General features: G+C 38.0%; 3 protein-coding genes across 3 annotated transcripts; 1 reads left to right on the forward strand and 2 right to left on the reverse strand.

The window, feature by feature from the left end:
• Positions 1–803: 803 nt before the first annotated feature.
• LOC110734893 lies at positions 804–2618 on the reverse strand. The gene has a single exon (XM_021915021.1). The coding sequence runs from the start codon at positions 2616–2618 to the stop codon at positions 804–806; it is 1815 nt and encodes a 604-aa protein (XP_021770713.1).
• Positions 2619–6055: 3437 nt separating this feature from the next.
• Positions 6056–10208, forward strand: LOC110734894. Its single transcript, XM_021915022.1, has 5 exons — positions 6056–6227; positions 6519–6630; positions 6836–7473; positions 7643–7834; positions 9871–10208. The coding sequence occupies exons 1-5, from the start codon at positions 6056–6058 to the stop codon at positions 10206–10208; spliced, it is 1452 nt and encodes a 483-aa protein (XP_021770714.1).
• Positions 10209–15045: 4837 nt separating this feature from the next.
• On the reverse strand, positions 15046–17967 carry LOC110735086 (UDP-glucose 6-dehydrogenase 1). Its single transcript, XM_021915226.1, has 2 exons — positions 17823–17967; positions 15046–16826 (listed from the first exon to the last, which is right to left on the reverse strand). Exon 2 carries the CDS (start codon positions 16815–16817, stop codon positions 15375–15377), a length of 1443 nt encoding a protein of 480 aa, XP_021770918.1. The 5' UTR covers positions 16818–16826; positions 17823–17967; the 3' UTR covers positions 15046–15374.
• Between the last annotated feature and the right edge of the window lie 1232 nt (positions 17968–19199).

A 19199-nucleotide genomic window follows, 5' to 3' on the forward strand; every position in this document is an offset into this window, starting at 1 on the left:
ATATAATTGTTTCACCAAACCTAGGTAGCACCATCAGTTTGATTTCTTCCAGTGGAGCAATGGAAGCAGGGAAGAAGGAAATAAGTCTCAAAAAGGGTAATACTAAATGCACCGAGCATTCTGAAAAGTATTGAACACGGCTGAGATTGGTAATTCAGAATGGAACGAACGCTGCACCTAACTGTCAACACCAAACCAAATGTGGCTGCAATGCTAGATGGAAGTGATCACCTACACTTCTTTACAGGAATGCCTGGACCATAATTGGTAGTCGCGTCCCAAATTCCACTGTTATAACTGTTGATTGTAATCCGCACTCCTTGCAGGCGTTAGTTACTACTTACTAGAGAAGCAAAGATCTTGCAGGAAATCACATATGATTTTTTTGCCCTCTGTCAAAAAGAAAAAAAAAAGTACAAATACTGCAGATACATAAGGAATTGCAGGACCAGCAAAATGCAATGACCCAAAAAGTTCCTTGGATACTAATAAACAGAAAACTTTCATTTAAGCGTCTAGCTCATCAATCTATATCACATAGCCACCAACCAGATGTTACAGCAACATTTAACTACAAATGAGATGAATTCTTCAATATAGTTCACATTTGTTTGGATAAAATGAATTGCTAGTTAGAACAAGGCGACTATAATGAGACAAAAAGGAAACAAGTTAGAACGAAGTGTTCCACAAAAACAGTCAGAATCTAATCAGCTAGCAGTTCAAACTCGAAAATAAGGTCTCACCTCCTCCTATCTTTACAAAAACAATGTTGGTAGAAATCAGTCACAATTATGCTAAAACTAGATCATCAAGGGTATGTTGCCTTGGGGCACGATGATCATTTGTCTTTCCTTTAATGACTGCTGAATTTTGTTGGAGCAAACATCATTCTCTTGCTTTCTTAGATCTCTGACTGCTGCTAAGATTTTATCATCATAGGTATCATTCTCTTCTTTTCTCTCTTCTTCGACATCTGCTAAATTTTCTTTATCATAAGCCACATTCTCTGCCTCGTTGGCATGATCTTTGCTCTGATAATGAGCCCTCATATGTCCACCCAAAGCTTGGCCTGAGCGAAAATCTTTGTTACACATCAGACATCTGTGCTTCTTCCATCTCTTCTTCTTATCATTGTCGTGGTTCCATCTCTTCTTCGTTTTGTTATCCCCAATTTTCATCCCATCTTCGACACCATCTTTCTCACCATGAGTAATGATGTTAGTACTTATGTTCGCATTCATGTGTGCTTGGATTTCCAAACGACAAAGCCTCTGGCAGTGCAAACGATGGCCTCCCAAAGACTGATATGACAGGAAACTCTTCTTGCAGATACTGCAGACATGCTTCTGGCACTTTTCGGAGGAAGAATTTTCCATTGGTGGTTCACTAACTCCTGAATTACATTTATCAGGTGTTTGATCAGCAACTCCTACATTCTCATGCTTTTTTTCTTCAATCACAGGATCACTGCACTTTGGACTCAATTTAATAGCCATTTTATCTTCTTCCAAAACCACACTAGCATAATTGATTTTGGCATCAAACAACACAGATTCCTGCTCACTATGAACACTAGGTCCACTTCCAATGTTATCTTGATTTGTTCGACCACAAGTTCTTAAATTTGATTCATCATACATACGAGCACCAACATCGACAGACTCATACTTTGTTTCTTCGGCAGCAGGAACACAAGTAATAGCATTCGAATTACTAAACAATGTACCATCCACAAGAACCCCAATAGCCCCATTCTTAATTCCAGCATCATACAGCAGCATATCAGACTGAATCTCAACATCAGAAACAGGTCCATGTTCAATATTCTCAATCTGGTTCAAAGACAACCCACAATCAAAACCCTGAAATTCTTTTCTGTTCTCATTTACAGAATCACACGCACTTCTCAAAACATCAACATATAACCCTGAATCAACATATAACCCTGATTCAACAGCAGCAGCGCGTTCGGCCATATTATCAACACCATTAGCATCATTACTAACAGAGTTAATAGACAGTCTAGGTTCTAATTTTACCGAAGCATCATCGTTATCAGAAACATGATCAACAGAATAAAACCCACCCTTAGAAAGCATCAACAAAGAAGCAGCAATATCTAATAATTCTTCTTCATCGGTAACAGAAGAATTTGAGCCATACAAATTACACCAAGAAGTGCTATTAGAACAATTAGTTTTATCAGTATACCTCCTTCCTGATCTTTTCTTTCGAGGCGTCTCCGGCTGCTTACTTAGTTCCTGCTCCAACAAGCCTTCATTGACAGAACAATCCTCAAATTCAGCCTCAGATTTTCTCTTTGAATGACATCTCAAATGCCCAAACACAGCTCTAGCAGACTTGAACCCTTTTCCACATAATTTGCAGACGAATTTTCTGCCATTTTTGTACATTTCAGAAGATACCCACGAAGATTTAATGGAAAATTCTTGCAATTTACTACTCAAATGATGATTTTTTCCAATACCCATTTGAATTTTGTGTATATTTTCTGAATTTTTTGATGAATTTAAGGGTATTAGTTGATCTCTGACAGACCCATCTTTTGCTCTGATTTTCTGTAAAGACTTCTTTTTGATATCTTTCTTCTTCATTTTTGGAGTTCTTGGAAACAAAAATAACTCAGAAAAATTAAACAAAGTGATTAATTTTTCAGAAAGATCAGAATGAAATTCTTGACTGCTATAACGGGAAGAACAGAGGAACCCAGAAAAGGGTTTGAAAAATCAGAAAAGATTTGGGTATTATTTCAGAGGAATTAAATTCTTGGGTGGTAACAAAAATTGGAAGGAAATAAAATCTGGGTTTTGATTCTTTTGATGATTTGAAGATGAAAATCCCAAGAAAAAAGGAGAAGGGTTTCTGGTTTAGTAGTGTAAGAAAAGAGTGAACGTTGGAAGTGAGTATCAGAAGAGGGTGAAAAACATAAGCTAAGTCGAACAAGTGCAGACCCAACCGGCTTCTTTTGATGATACTATGTTGTGTTATAGGGTATTTCATATTTGGGAGGGAGACTCCTGCATGAAAGTAAATACTTCTATTGGATCAAGGGTCAATAGTTTATGACTACTTTTGACTTTTGTTTCTATTCGGACGGATGGACCCCTAATGAATAGTTTTATGGTCGGATTTTTTTTTTTTTTAGGGATGTCTACCCGGCTCACCGCAGCTTAGTTTAGACTACATTCGGATTCGATCCAGGTCGCACACTTGACTTATGGTGGGTGAGTCTCCCAACAAGAGTTTCTGCATACGGTGAGGCTTGAACCCGAGACCTTTTACCACTTAAGCCAACTCTTGCAAGTTTTATATCGGATTATGCTATTAAGGGTTGTTCACTTGTTTAAGATCAAACTGAACAGAAATAAAGACTGAAAACTCGATTGTGTTATTGAGGGTTGTCCACTGGTTTAAGATCAAACTAAATTGAACTAAAGACCGGAAACTAATAAAATTCATGAATGGAAGACCGAATTGGTTATGCTAGGATTAGACCTGGGTCAGATTGATTTTGATAGGTTTTTTTATTCTAACAGTCGGACCCTTATTGAATGGTTTTATGGTCAAATTATGCTAGGAAGGGGGCATTTTCGGGGATGGGGGCAGGAAGGAGTATTACATTAGGTGTGGGGAAGGGAAGGAGTCGTTTTCCAGTGGTTTGGGGTTAGGGTAGAGGTGGAGCGGTGGGTGAGGAGGCCACCATCGTTGGTGGCCGATGGCTTTCTTTTTTTCTTTCCTTTCTTTTTAATTTTGGATTTTTTTTTTATTTTTTATATTTATTTTTTAATTTTTATACCAATCACGTGTTAAATTACATCAGGTTGATGACCTGCTGGGATTGAAGAAAAAAAAACACATATGAAAGTTGGAATTATTGCATAATAAACGAAAACTAGGATTATTTATAGTAAATTTACAATGAATTATTGATCAAAGTTGGTATTAAATGAATTTTTCCTAATTTTTAAATAATTTGAACTTTGGGGTCATTCGCTTTCTTTTGGGTAGTTGTAGAGCTGGGCATGGATCGGGCCGGCCCGCGGGCGACACGGGAATGGCCTGACACGGCACGAGCCTTGTAGCGGCACGCCACAGCACGAGGAACGAGGGATGGGTCGTGGGTCGTGCCGTGAACAAAAAAAATAAAAATTCGGCACGAGCTCGCGGGCGACACGAACTTTTTGCCCGCCAATACGAACCATAATAATAAAAATAACTAAAAAACCATAAATAATAAAAATAAAAATAATATAAAGAATAAAATATAAAGAACTATAAATAATAAAATATTAAAATTAATTAATTAATAATAAAAATAATGGGTTGGCACGCAACCCGGCTGTGCCATTTGGTGGCCCGGCACGGCACGGCCTGCCATCACCCTGGCCCGACACGGCACTGCACGACCCACCTCCTAACACGGCGAGGCACGGCATGATGCCCTGCTCTAGGTAGTTGTGTTAACCTTAGAGGGTAGTGTTCGTTATAAGATAACATTACTTATGATGGCGTATTACAATTCAAAAGCAATGGTCTTGGTTAAGTATTTACACATAGCTACTATTTACGTGGCAAGTAAATAGCATGAATAAGACAAAAGAGTAGTTGAAAAATGTTTTTCTAGTGGAACAAATAAGTATATAAATTGTCATCAAATATTATTGTACTACTGGTACCTATAATAATTATAAATAGTACTACTAACACAACCCATACTCTAGTAGTATAAAATACATGTATAATAGTACATTAAAAATACCACTGTAACAAAAAAAAGTGAATTGCTAAATCGCGTCCAATATTTACCGGGTAACGCCCGTATTTTAACACGACATTACAAACATGCCCCCTTTTAATTTTACCCTAGTTTACTCTTACTCAAATTTACTTTTACCCCTTATAAATTTACCCTATTTTATTTTTACCCCACCAGCCACCAATCAACCACCGGCACCAGACAACCACCATCCACCTTTCCACGTCATAATTTCAAAAAAAAAAAATACTAATTCAAAAACGATTTACACAAGCGGTGAATGGACGAGTTTGCGGAATTGACGACGCCACTGGAGAGGTCGCCTGTGCGTACGGATGAATTTTTTAGAAACTCCTGAAAATTTAGAATTTACCATGGGACATTCTAATTTCAGGCGTTCCTACCATAAATCGCTTGATATTTTAGTATGTCCCATGGTAGATTCAAAAATAGCAGGCGTTCCACATAGTACTTTCAAATGTTCATGGGAACGCCTGAAAATTTAGAATCTACCATGGGACATACTAAAATATCAGGCGAACCGTGGTAGAAACGCCTGAAATTTTAGAATGTTCCATGGTAGATTCTAAATTTTCAAGCGTTTCTTCCATGGTACATTCAAACATTTCAGGCATTTCTACTTATTATTGTTATTATTATATTTATGTCGTTTATTATTATTAAATAAATTATTATTATATTATTTAATTATTATTAATATTTAACTATTATTATTATTATTATTATTATTATTATTATTATTATTATATGGGTTCTTAAGTAGTTTGTTTTGTGGTTTTTTATATAGGATTCGGAATCAGAAAACGGTGGTGATGGTGTGAATTATAGTGGCCATTTTCAAACCGACACAGTGTTTCCTAGTTATGATGCTGCTGTTGAATGGGCGAAAGAAATTGCCCGGCCAACTGGATTTCTATTCGTCTCATCATCGTTCTAAAAAACCACTGATGGTCAGCTGTATCGATATTTGTCTTGCGATCATGGTCGGAAGAAAAGGCTAAGAGATTTAATTTGGAGAATGTGATTCGTAAGGACGCTAAAACCAAGTTCGTTGGGTGTCCTTTCTACATCAAGATTTATTACGAGAGAAGCACCGATGGTTGGAGGATCCGTGCTAAAAATGATGTAACCGGCACCCACAATCATCCATCCATTGTGTATCTTGAAGGTCATCGACAAATCAGCGGTCTTAGTTCAGGAGCGAAACAGGTTGTGCGTAACTTGACGAGGTCAAAGGTTGCGCCTCTTAATATGATGGAAACCATTATAGAGCAATTTCCTGAAGATCATCCAAACATCAGGCATATATACAATTGTAGAAGTGACATCATAATGGAGGAGTCTGAAGGAAGAGGAGTGGTTCAACAATTTCTGCATTTGGCTAGAGAGAGTCACTACATTTACTGGGTTATGGCTGATGACATCGGTGTTTTACAGCATGCATTCATGGTGCATCCGATCACGTGAAACTTGTGACGCACGTATCCGTACGTGATTGGTATGGACTCTACGTACAAGACAAATAGATGCGGCATGCCATTCTTTGAGATAGTTGGGGTTACACCGACCAATCAAAATTTCCTTGTTGGCTATGTGTTCATGAGAAACGAGACACGGGCTAGTTATCGATGGGTGCTTTAGAGATTGAGGGATTTGATCGGATACCAACGGGAGCCATCAGTGTTCTTAACTGACCTTGAGCTTGGACTTTGTGCAGCATTGAAAGTCGAGTTTCCTCACACTACGCATTTACTTTGTAGGTGGCACATTAATAAGGATGTCGAAGCTTATGTGACTGGATTGTTCAAGGACAAGACTGTGGGTGCAAAGTTAAAAAAATGGTAGGTGGAAACGAGTCATGGATGCTACATCTGAGCCGGAATATGAGTTAGCCTTGCAGAGATTGAAAACAAGTTGGGGTCGATATCCGAAAGTTGTGGATTATGTTGAGACTACTTGGCTCCCCTAGAAAGAGAAATTTGTGACATGTTGGACGAATAGGGTTATGCACTATGGTAACGTTTGTACATGTAGAATTGAGAGTCAACACTCGGCAGTCAAGAGTTGGATGGAATCATCGACTGGTTCTTTAGATACGGTATGGGCTCGAGTGCATTTCCAGATTGGAAATCTGATCGTTGGAATACATAACGCTTTGGAGGCTAGTAGATCTAAAGTGGGTGAGAAGTACAGGCACATGCCGTTGCAGCGACTAAATGGAAAAGTTTCTCATCATTGTCTGTCTGTTCTTTACGATGAGACGGAAAGAATGAGAGAGTTGAGTTACGAGGTACATGTGCGTTGCGATTGTGCTCTACGGATCACCCATGGGATACCATGTGCTTGCCAGATTTATGATTCAATGCATGATAAGAAAAGATTGTATTGCAACCAAATTCATCCATTTCGGCAGATCCTTGTCATTGGTGATGGTGTTGATATACCGCAGTTCGTCGACGAGTCGGCAGAAGAAGCAACACATTTTCGTTCCCTTGTCGATGAGGTTTTGGCTAGTGACCTTGATACGGTTCGGAATGTTTCTCGCATTATTGAAGATGAGCTGCATCCGAATCATTCAGATCTTGAGGATCCGGAAGTGAATCACTCAACATGGGGTCGACCACGGGATCGTTCTACTAGGTGTGATCGTAGCCATTTCGAGAATGTTGAGCGTAACACTAGCGGTCATGGAGGGAGAAGGTCGAGCCAACATGGTTCAAGGCAAAACCGTCAAACTGAATCCGATATGTTTTATTTTTTTGTAATAATGTTTTTTATAGCATACATATCTAATAATTGATGATTTATTATCTACCAATTACGAATGTGTATTTTTTTTAGGAGGAAATGGATTCAACATCGAACAATGTAGGTACGCTCACTTGCTCCCCGGACCTATATTGCCTTACATAACGGGGTGGAATGATGTCATTGGTGATAGTAATTGCGGCTTTCATTGTGTTGCCACCTTGTTCATGGGTGATCAAGAGCAATGGATTTTAGCTCAACAATTCATGGATAATGAGATCACCGGTTATCCACACTTATATAAGAGGATTTATTACTGTAACACCCTAGAAATTCCTTTCCTTTAAATACCTGTTTTGCCCTTTTAAAATACGAAATAGGAAAATCTAAGACATTACTGCCACCGTGAAAACGGCTAAGGCAAATATCAAAGACACACAGCGGAAGACTTTCTTTAAAAACAATTCAAAACAAGTCAACTTAAAAGTCAAACAAAACGAAAGTAAAGTCAAACAAAGTCAATCTACAACTTGGAATCATCGTAGGCCCTTAAAACCAAATAATACTAAAAATATTTACGTCAATCTCATGAGCATAATAAAATAAATAATATTCAAAGCAAATAAAACACGTCATATTCCTATAGAAACTAAGCATGAATCGCTCTTCACTCAAGCCCATCATGAAAATGTTTCATCACCTGAAAAACTTCTCTCTACTTGTCCCCACTACTCGCCATTAGAAATCGGTCGTCGTAGGGCCAAGGTAAAGACAAGGCCAAACAAACATACAACACACAATCAGCAACGCTGAGTACATAAGCGTAATAAAACACACTAACATGCTTTCATCCTATCATCACACAACTTACCTTGTTGCACCTGTTTACAAGTATACAACATACCAAATGACCAACCAATAAATAAATGAATTGCTTATTTAATTTGATTACGCATCGAACGGGTTTCCCACCAAATCCCTGCCCCAAATAAATTGAGGTAAACTACACCGGGAGCTAACCGGGTAGGCAAATGTCACATGAAGTGACTGGACATCCTGCGCATAAAATAAATAAAAAGGAAAATACAGCATCCTGTACTCCCAGTAGAAGTCATAGTTAAATATAAAACCCCATAACTCCCCCCATATGTCCATACTCGAGGTATATACAATCCAAGAATTTTGGTGCGTAATCTCTTTCACTTTACGTTGTTTACATATTATTATACTTGGTGATGACTCTCAAACCATAACACAATCAAACATTATACTTCATTCAAGCAATCAAACATAACAATTTAATTCTTGAATAATTAGTGACCATATAAATTTAATGTTAAATCCTTTTTAAACTACTTCGGTGTTATATAACACCTAAAGCGCATAAAGTCCAGCAAATCCTATCCCTCGGTGTTTAGAACACCTTAAGTGCACATAGGCACCGCAATATAATTTATTCCTGTGTATTAAGACACTTAAATAGCTCCTCCCTCATGCTTATAGCATCAATTAAAATTATTGAACCATAATAAAATTTCCTTTTCATATTCCAAACTAAATTAAAAATTTAGTTTAATTAAACATGTTCTCCATCATGCCAACAATTAAAGTGTGGTTCATAATTAACATGCCAACATAATTAATTCTAATCACCAATTTATCATAAACAATTCATACATCACAAATCATTTACCAACATCAATCCAATCAACAGATTCCAACCAACACCTATCATGATACTACTTGAAATTAATTTAACAAAGCCTAGCATACTTCTACATATTCAAATAATTACCAAGTACGCGAACATACCTTGAATATGATCTCAAAGTCGCCACGACTAAATAAAATCACTCACTTGGAAGTCTCCTACAAACCAAAATTACAAAGGGGCATTAATACCTATTCCACACAAATTTTCAGCAATATATGCACTCTTTAAATCACTCATAAACCCTCTAAAACAAACTGAACTCAGGAGTTCGAAATTCTACGCTGTGCCCATGGTTTTTGAAATGTCTACACTATAACCCCAAGGTCCATTTAGTAAGTGTACAGTAACCTTGGCGTTAAGTGTCCGTTGATATGGTTCCGTTAACTTAATTGAATCAGCGTTTTTGTCAGATAAGTTAAGTTTGGTAGGAAAAATTCCCTCTAATTATACTTCTCTCCATTCCCTCCCTTTATTAATAACCCTTCCCCTTATTTTTCCCCAAATTACAATTTAATTAGGGTTTCTATAGTTTTCTCTCTCTAAAACGCATTCATGTCTTCAACAAGCTCTCGCAGCTCTTTTTCTTCAAATTCGACTTGTGCTTTAGAGTTTATCAGCCCACGATGTTGGTGCAAGCCACCCAAAATTGCGAAGATGAAGATCTCAACCACGAACCGGAACCCAAGGAAAGCTTTTTTCAAGTGCAATGATTGTGGATTCTTCAAGTGGCTGGATGAGAGTGATATTGAAGGGCTTGATGCGCTGAAGAACAACAGCAATGGGATTGAAGCAGTGATGTTGAATCTGGAAGATTTTATGTCTTATGTTAGGGAAATTGTGAGGGTTGGAGTGTTTATGTATGTTATTTTAGTGGTGATTTTTATGCTTAAAAATGGGGTAATCGATTGTAATTGCCAAATTTGGTGCAATTGTAACCCAGATTAAATGATATATGGTATAAATAAATTTGGGTTTTGATTTAATTGTGTTCTTGTGTTCATTCATGCATTATATATTTGCAATTACAAATAGCCATATAAGACATGACTAAGATGGGCTAATTATATAAGACATGACAAAATTTGCTAAACATATAAACATCATCACTGAGATGGTCTAATCATATCAACATCATAACTGTTGGTTACAATAAACAAACCCATAATTTAAGCAGTTTTCTAGTAAAAAAAAAGGCACTGAAATAAAGCAATTTGCTAGTTAAAATAAACCACTTAAGTGATACAAACTCAGAGTAATGTTCTTTGCAAAAGTGATGCCAAAAGAACTGCAACAGGGGATCAAATTACAGCATTGACAACCTGTTCATAATTTTTTGCCTCTTTGGGCTAATGCTCTGGTGCAATTCTGATGATGGTGGAGGCTGAGTGGATGCAGAACCTCTGGCATCTGATCTAGTACTTGGTCTTGGGATAGGTTGGCTGGAACTGGTTTTGGGAGGTGGCATGGACCTGTTTCTGGTAGATGGTGGCTAACTTGAAGTAGGAATGTGCACTGGCTGGGTCTTGGGAATTAACTGTGATGATGTAGCTCCATGTATCTTGAGCTCAATCAAGTTGGTGTTACTTGGTTGACTGCATTGCCTTGTAGCCATTTTGCCCTTACCTTTAGCTTGCTGTGTTGTCTTCCCCTGTTGTGCTAGCAACTCCTTCTTAGTTGCTCCCCCCTTGCAAGTTAAAGTGTTATGTCCATATTGTTGACATTTCTGGCATTTCACAGTAGCACTTCTCTTTCCTTTTCTTTGCTCTCCCTCCTCTCTTCTTCTAATTCTTGAGGGTCTACCCACACTTCTTTTGATTGGTGGAGGCACCATCTTTGGGAATTCCAAATTAGGCCACTGTTCAGGATCTGGGATGGGCAAGATGTTCCCAGCATAAGCTGCCTTATACCTAGCCAATGAATACCACTCACTGACATAATCAATTGGCTCTTTTCCAACATCTAACAGTGCCTTAATTCCATGTCTACATGGAATCCCACTGATTTGCCACCCTCCACATACACAAGTCCTTGAGTTCAATGAGACAAGGAGCATACTTTTACCATCTGAGATTTCATACTCACTCCTTCCAGCTGGGTAAGCATGACAAAACCTGGACTCTTTCATCAGAACCCTGACTCTTTGTCTGATGTTATGGGCCAAAATCCATCAACCCATTGCTCACTGCTTTGTTGTCTTGTAGCATGCCTAACCATTTCTATTCTCCTAACACCTACACCAAAAAGTACACAATGTTGTCATACAGTCAACTTAATAGCAAGTAAAAAAGAAGGTACTTTCAATACCTTCCAAAAGGGTGAGAATGGGGTAGTTCTTGTCAATTCCAATTGTGTTGTTGAAGCTCTCCACAAAGTTATTAGTGTTCTTATCTGAACATAGTTGGCTATTAAATCTCCACCTAGTCCATCTGTCAAGTGGACCAAGTTCTCTAAACCACTTGACAACTCCCAACCCAGCAACTGATTGCAGCTTGATTTATGCCTTCCTAAAGTTGAACTCTGAGTATACATTAGTGGCTGCCCAAAACAGATTATGCGGTACTGAGACTTGAAAATCTTGCACAGATGTCTTTCACAGTACCTCCTAGGAACCTTGGGCCATATTTGATCCAAGGAGGGATCAATACCCTGCCACCACATACAAATGACAGTTAGTGCTAATAATAACCCAAATTCAATTCTATAATAATTAAAAGGACCATTACATACCTTTTGTCTGTATAACATTATGGTTCAATCAGTTCTTCCTATTTCAGTCAAAATTTCCTTTAAGTGGTGAAAAAACCAACACCATGTCTGCTTGTTCTCTGAGTCAACCACTGCTACTGCAATAGGGAAGATCTCATTGTTTCCATCCAATGAGACAGCTGACAATAGGACTCCACCATAATTCCCTTTTAGGTGGCATCCATCAACTCCAATTAATCCTCTACAACCTTCTATAAGACCTCTGAACTGAGCAGCATAGCTAATAAAGATAGACCTAAACTGCAAAGGGTGCTCAGGCTGTTGTAACTCCTTCCATGTACAAAAAGCAATTGTACCAGGGTTTCTTTCTTTCAGTAAGTGGCAATATGCTATCAACTTGTTGTAAGAATCATCATGACCACCTTGAATCATCTTCATAGCAATGCGTTTCATCTTATACACAGTTGAGATAGCCATAGTAATACCAAATCTTTCCCACAACAATTCATTAATTGCTTTCCCTTTGATCTCAAGGCTTACTCTAATGTCATCCAACAACTTCTTTGCTGCCCACTCACAGTTGCACATAGGGTTGTGGACTAGATTCAAGTCACAGACATGGGGATCTTAATACTCTTTATAGCCCAAGTACATCCATCATTCAACATGCTTGCATGAATTCTCCAAGAGCATCTAATGTCAGCACACTCTGCAGTGTACCTATCATGCTCTGCCCTCCTAACAACTAATGCAAATCCTTCCTGGATGCAATAGTCTCTCAGCACATCCTTGAAATGTTTCCTGTCCACAAACAGTTGCCATGCTCTCAAGCTTATCTTTCCTATCATAGCATCATCATACACCTCACCATTTTTATATAGCTTACTCAAACAACCATCAACCTCAAATGTTCTCTCAAGTGCTTGAAATGGCTCCCAATTACCATCTATGAAGTTATGATTTAAAAGATCTTTGACATTCTCTTCCATAACATTATCATCACTCTCTTCATCCTCTTCCTCATTTAGGGGTACATACTCACCTTCGCTGTCAGATCCGGAAGAACTTCCTTCTTCTTCATAACATACATCAGGATCTCTTGATCTACACCTACCCCTTGTATTATGTACTGGCTCTGTCACTTGTGACTCTTGAGTTGATGGTATATGAATCCCCTTCAACCTAGCAGTGTTATGAGGCATTATTTTCTTGCCATGAGGGAATATGACTGTTCTACGCCTAACTCTTGCTGGTTTAGGAGAGACACTAGGGTTTGCCTGAGGGATTGGTGATGAACTTTGGCCTTGCTGCAATTGCAACCTCGGGCTCCTCCTAGTTGATGAAGGTGAAGAAAATTGGGAATGGTTTGAATGTTCTAAATTGTTGTTAGAGGCTGCTAGTGAAACATGAGGAGGGGAAAAAAGGATATTTCCTCTAACAACCTTGGCAACCTCCTACTACCAGTAGACAAAGGGATAGATGGGTGTAATGAAGCTAAGTTTTTATGGAGGTGAGTTTTGTGGAGCTGAAATTCTTGGGCTCTTTCTCTTGACTGGTAGTTTGGATCTAGGTGGCTTAGATGAAGAAGCAAATGGGCCAGGTTTATGAGAAACAGGGCTGCTAACAGGTGTGCCTTCTGGTACAGATTTTGAGTGAGATGGACCAGCTACTGGTTCATGATTAGTTTGTGGGCCAGCAACATTTGAGCTTGTAGAATTAAGGCCATGTTCATTGGGCTTAAGTTGTTGTGGTTTAACAGTTCTTGAAAGTCAGAATAAAGGAGGGCTCACTCAAACAACCAACCTAAATATCAATCTCTTTGTTTTCAATAGTCTCAAACATATTCATCAAAGTTCCATCATCAACTAAATTAATAGCTTTCTAATTATAACAGTAATGCAGCCTAGGGTATTTAGATAACTCAAACCCTCTATTTGCAAACTCCTCACACATATCATTAATCACATCAATTAACAAACACTTATCCACATCATCAATTGTTAAATCAACACAATTAGCACGATAATGAATTTTCAAAATCCTTTGCTCTACCATCTGCAAAATGTGTTACCCATACAATCATCAAACACAAAGTAAAAACACTTCACAACTACCAAACTCATACACATACAAATTGCACAGGTAAAAAAAAAAACAACCATCCCATAACCCAGAAACATCAACTAACCCAGCCACAAACAACCCGAAAAACACATAATGACCCTGATTTCTCCCACAATTAAGGTCATGCAGCTATAATAAATACATACTTAACAAAAAGATTGCAAATTTATAACCTTTATGCATTTACACTAACAATCGCAACATCAATCAACAACCTTTCATCATAATTGTAAGGGTTAGGGTAAGATAGAGCAACCATACCTTCTTCGCAAAAGATGTCTTCTTCGCACAACCTTAAGTTCTTCGCCAAAATTCGCAGAAGCAAACCCTAGATTATTCGCCACTACTCCTAATAAAGAAGTCCCTTTTTGCTTTGCAATTTAGGGTTTTTTTTTTTATCAAATTCGTAAAGAAGAGAAGAAATGAAACAGGGGTGAGTTAAGGAGGGAAATCTGAAGGAGAGAGAAAGTGACAGTGAAAAGTTAGAATTAGGTGATCTCTTTAATGCTCACCTAACGTCCGTCATAAATGCTTGATGACGTGGGTTACCATACACTTAATAAATGGACCTAGACATTTCAAAAACCATGGGCAGAGCGTAGAATTTTGAACTCTTGAGGGTTATAGCGTAGAATTTCCCTTTATAATTTTATTACTTATCCCTAATTTATTTCCCATACTTACCAAATATGGGATAAGAATTATTTATCCTTGTCTCACCTATCAATTCCCTCTCTTTATCCTGCCTCCTTATCCCTCTTATCCCTATCCCTCCAACCAATCGCCCTGTAATGGAATTTAACCCAAGTTAAATAGTGTTTACATAAATACCCCTTGATAGAAACTTTGTATTTTCTCCTACAATTAAACTTGTATGTTTTTCATTATTTTTCTTGGAATGATGGAATCAACCGGTATAGCTCAACCATTGCACTCAAAACTCATTCAAGTCTTCAACTATAAAAACAAGTGTGAACTTCTAATTATTTTTTAACTCAATACAAGTTACAACAAAGTCCATAAATTGGAGATACATATTTCTATCAAAAGGCTGCAGCATCAAAAATACAATTCAAGATAAAATATAGGGACGCAACCAAGTCTGCAAAAGCTGGTTGTGTTCCTGGTTAATGAATATTTCTTGGGGTACCGCGAAAAATATAAAAAAGAAAATTAAAAGTACAATAGCTTAGAAGAGCACTAGATATGAATGAATGAAACTAAATTGAATCCTGATATGAACTCTCAAATCTGCACCAGCAAAGACCTCTTAACCGAAACCTAAGCCACAGCAGGCATGTCCTTCAGCCAGGGATCCAAAGGCTTACCAATCGAGTACACGATGAACCCAATCTGCCTCAGCTCATCAGCATTCACGATGTTCCTTCCATCAAACACAAAAGCTGGCTTCTGCATGTTGTCAAAAATCCTCTTGTAATCAAGTTTCTTGAATTCATCCCATTCTGTCAGAATGCAGACAGCATGAGCATCTTTTGTGGCCTCATAAGCATCCCAAACCACGCTGACTTGCTTCACAGTTGTCGGACTTGTGGGCTGGAGGTGAATGGGATGGTCCCAGTCAAACTTCTTCATTGTGAGATCCCGCTGAATCTGGTCCTCTGTAACTTGCGGGTCATAGATGCTCAACCTCGCCTTGTCTCCCAACAACCCCTTGCACACATCAATGGCGGGTGTCTCCCTAGTATCACCTGTATCCTTCTTGAATGCAAATCCAAGAACAGCAATCTTTTTGTTTGAAACAGTGTTGAACATGGAGGCAACAACCCTGTTCACAAAACGGGTCTTCTGGTAATCATTGACCTTGATGACCTGTTTCCAGTACTCAGCCACCTCAGGGAGGCCATTGCACTCACAGATGTATACCAAGTTCAGAATGTCTTTCTGGAAGCAAGACCCACCAAAACCGACACTAGCGTTCAAAAACTTGGACCCAATCCTAGTGTCCTTACCAACAGCATATGCTACTTCGGTAACATCTGCTCCGGTTGCCTCACAGAGTGCTGACATTGCATTCACAGATGAAATCCTCTGTGCTAAGAACGCGTTGGCAGCAAGCTTTGAAAGCTCAGCAGACCAAAGATTAGTGGTCAAGATCTGGTCCTCAGGAACCCATTGAGCATACACTTCCTTTAATGACTGGACTGCCTTCAGGCCCTCTGGGGTTTCCCGACCACCAATGAGAACTCTGTCAGGGTTAAAAAGGTCCTGAATAGCAGTACCTTCAGCAAGGAACTCGGGATTTGAGAGGATCTGATATTTGATTCCTTTGCTGTTGTGTGTCAGAATCTTTTCGATTGCCTCAGCAGTTTTCACAGGCACAGTTGATTTCTCAACAACGATTTTGTCAGACTTTGAAACATCAGCAATCATACGGGCAGCACTCTCCCAATAGGTCAAATCAGCAGCTTTACCTGCTCCAAGACCCGTGGTTTTGGTCGGGGTATTGACAGAGACAAAAACAATGTCGGCCTCAGCAACGTGCTTTTCAACATCAGTGCTGAAGAAAAGGTTTCTCCCACGGCATTCCTTAACTACATCTTCTAGACCTGGCTCATAGATCGGAAGCTGGTCACTGTTCCATGCAGTGATCCGAGACACAGAGATATCAACCACTACAACTTCGATCTTTGGGCACTTGAGTGCTATCACGGCCATAGTAGGGCCTCCCACATAACCAGCCCCAATACAGCAAATTTTCACCATTTTTACTATCTGCAATAAAACAGAACAAATTGATCATGCATGAGAATGACAGAATGTAAAGGCAAACTAATCTTGAACAAAACAGAAAACACCCAACATGAAAAAATACAATCTTAAATTCCAGATTTACTTGGACTTTCTTTTCATCAATGATAACAATCAATGATCACTACGTGTTTCACATAAAAACGCGATGGATCTATCGATGTTAACAGGTCGAGAATAATGATCAATCAGATCCCTAAGCCATCTGACTCAAACTGTCATATACCAACATAATCAAACAAATCTCACCTAACAAATTAATTAACAGACACTAACAATTAATAACATATACTTTATTTCCATGAAACACCAACAAAATTTCATACTATTGTAAGCTACAAATACCACCAGCATTAGGCGCATCAATGTGAGTGAATCAGAATGAATCAAATCCATAAGTCAATGTCAGTCGAGCTCGATCAATGACATGCTTAATTGGGCATTGAAATGTGAAGTGTGATCCAATAAAAAAAAACCATAGTAGGAAACAAATCAATCAAATAAACACCTATTTTCTGAACTCTAAGATTTCCAACATTATCGATTTATAACATAACATTCAAGATCCAACATTTACTTCAAAATAAAAGGAACCCAATTTGCAAATCAACTGAATTACCTTATTTATGATTTTATTTATCATATTATTTATCATATTATTCAAAAACAGAATTTTATTTATCATATTATTCAAAATCATACAATATGACAGATCTAAATGAGATGTCAGCATGCTTAATATTGCAACACCATAATACATCCAATGCATGAATCAATACTAGATCCACAGCACTAAATCAAACAAACAAGAACAGCAAGCAATAAAATGAAAACAGATCAAATCCAAATTCAAATTCAAACAAAATACTCCAAAATTAAGGAAACCCATGAAGCTGAAGATTAAAAATGGAAAATAAGCAAGAAAACAAAAGTTATAGATCAAAGAAGAAGAGAAATTACCTGTAATAAGAGAGTATAGTTGACTAGAGAGAGAGATGCGGGAGAATAGGAAGAAAGGTTAGAAGGGTGGGGTGAAGAAGTGAGTATTTATATGCAAAATTGAGGAGAGGAATGAAATGCAAGAAAGAGAGAACAGATCTACCCACTGGTAGGAGAATAGTGGGGACACCTTTACTTTGGTTTCAGCATTTTTGATTGAAACTGTAGCGGCAACCATTACGCGTCATTTTTCTATTGCATGTACATAAATTATCATAATACTCCCTCCATATTTTATTATTCCCTGTATTTTATTACTTGCCGAGTTGCTTCATATAGTACTCGTAATAATTAAAATTAAAAAAAAATTTAAAAGTAAAAGTGAGTATAAGTGGGGAGGTGATAGAATATAAAAAATATTAAATTATTATATGAAGAGATCACTATTAGAGATGAAATAGTAAAAAATTATTAAATATTTTCAAAAAATAAAATAAAGCGAGTGATAAAATACGGTTGTAAAGGAAAATGGAGCAAGTGTAAAATATAAAGAGAGTACTTGTTCCATTTTTATGGGGTACGAAGTTTTATGAGGAATAATAAAAATTATCATTTTATGATGGAAGTGATAGAGGTAGCCACCATGCGGGTCGTGCGAGCTGGGTTAGGGTTAGGTGGGTGACGAGTTGGGGTTTCTTGACACACAGACGGCCTGTGTAGGGGTAGGGTGGGCTAGGTCATGGGTTGGGTCAAAGAAAGTGGACATACTAAGGTTGGGTTCGTGGGTTAAATGTTCGTGGGTGGGTCGATCTGGGTTCAAGGGTTATACGAGTCGTGGGTGAGTCAAGCTAGGTTCGTGGGCTGGGTGGGTTGAGCTGGGTTGGAGGGGGGTCGAGCTAGGTTCGTGGGTTAGAGTCAAGTGGGTTAAATGGTTAAGTGGGTTATGTGGGTCAAATATCCAAATTTGTATTTTAGAATAGCTTTAAACTTTTAATTAGCTATTTTAAGGTCAAATATATAAGAAGAAAAGTGATTTGGTAAGTTCAAAATAATGTTATGTACATATTCATTTCTAAGGTTGTTTTAATTTTACATATTTACAATTTTATGGCTTGCTCTTAATTAAGATGTCTACGTATCCTTATATTAAAAATAAGGAATCAAAGCCGACGTAATTCCTATACTGTACTTCCTTTAAAATTTAAGGAGTGGGGGGACTTGGACCTATCTTTAGAAAACTAAAATTTGATTTTGCAGTTAAATTGTAATTTTCAAAAAATAAGTTGCTTATGTATCCCAAAGGAATCAAAGCCCACGTAGCTCTGAACGTATCTGGTTTAGACTTTTCTAGCCACAAATGTTTGTTGCATCATCATCAACGGAAGCTGCATTATCATT

Source organism: Chenopodium quinoa, unplaced genomic scaffold (genome assembly GCF_001683475.1).
Source record: "Chenopodium quinoa cultivar QQ74 unplaced genomic scaffold, ASM168347v1, whole genome shotgun sequence".
NCBI classification, from domain to species: Eukaryota; Viridiplantae; Streptophyta; class Magnoliopsida; order Caryophyllales; family Amaranthaceae; genus Chenopodium; species Chenopodium quinoa.

Excerpts from the sequence above, each read along its gene's own strand:
- LOC110734893 (XM_021915021.1), bottom strand. The coding sequence starts at position 2,618 with ATGAAGAAGAAAGATATCAAAAAGAAGTCTTTACAGAAAATCAGAGCA.
- LOC110734894 (XM_021915022.1), top strand. The coding sequence starts at position 6,056 with ATGGAAACCATTATAGAGCAATTTCCTGAAGATCATCCAAACATCAGG. Across the intron at positions 6,228-6,518 it reads GGTTATGGCTGATGACATCG|CATTGAAAGTCGAGTTTCCT; the intron begins GTGTTTTACAGC and ends GACTTTGTGCAG. Across the intron at positions 6,631-6,835 it reads GACAAGACTGTGGGTGCAAA|AATTGAGAGTCAACACTCGG; the intron begins GTTAAAAAAATG and ends TTGTACATGTAG.
- LOC110735086 (XM_021915226.1), bottom strand. The coding sequence starts at position 16,817 with ATGGTGAAAATTTGCTGTATTGGGGCTGGTTATGTGGGAGGCCCTACT.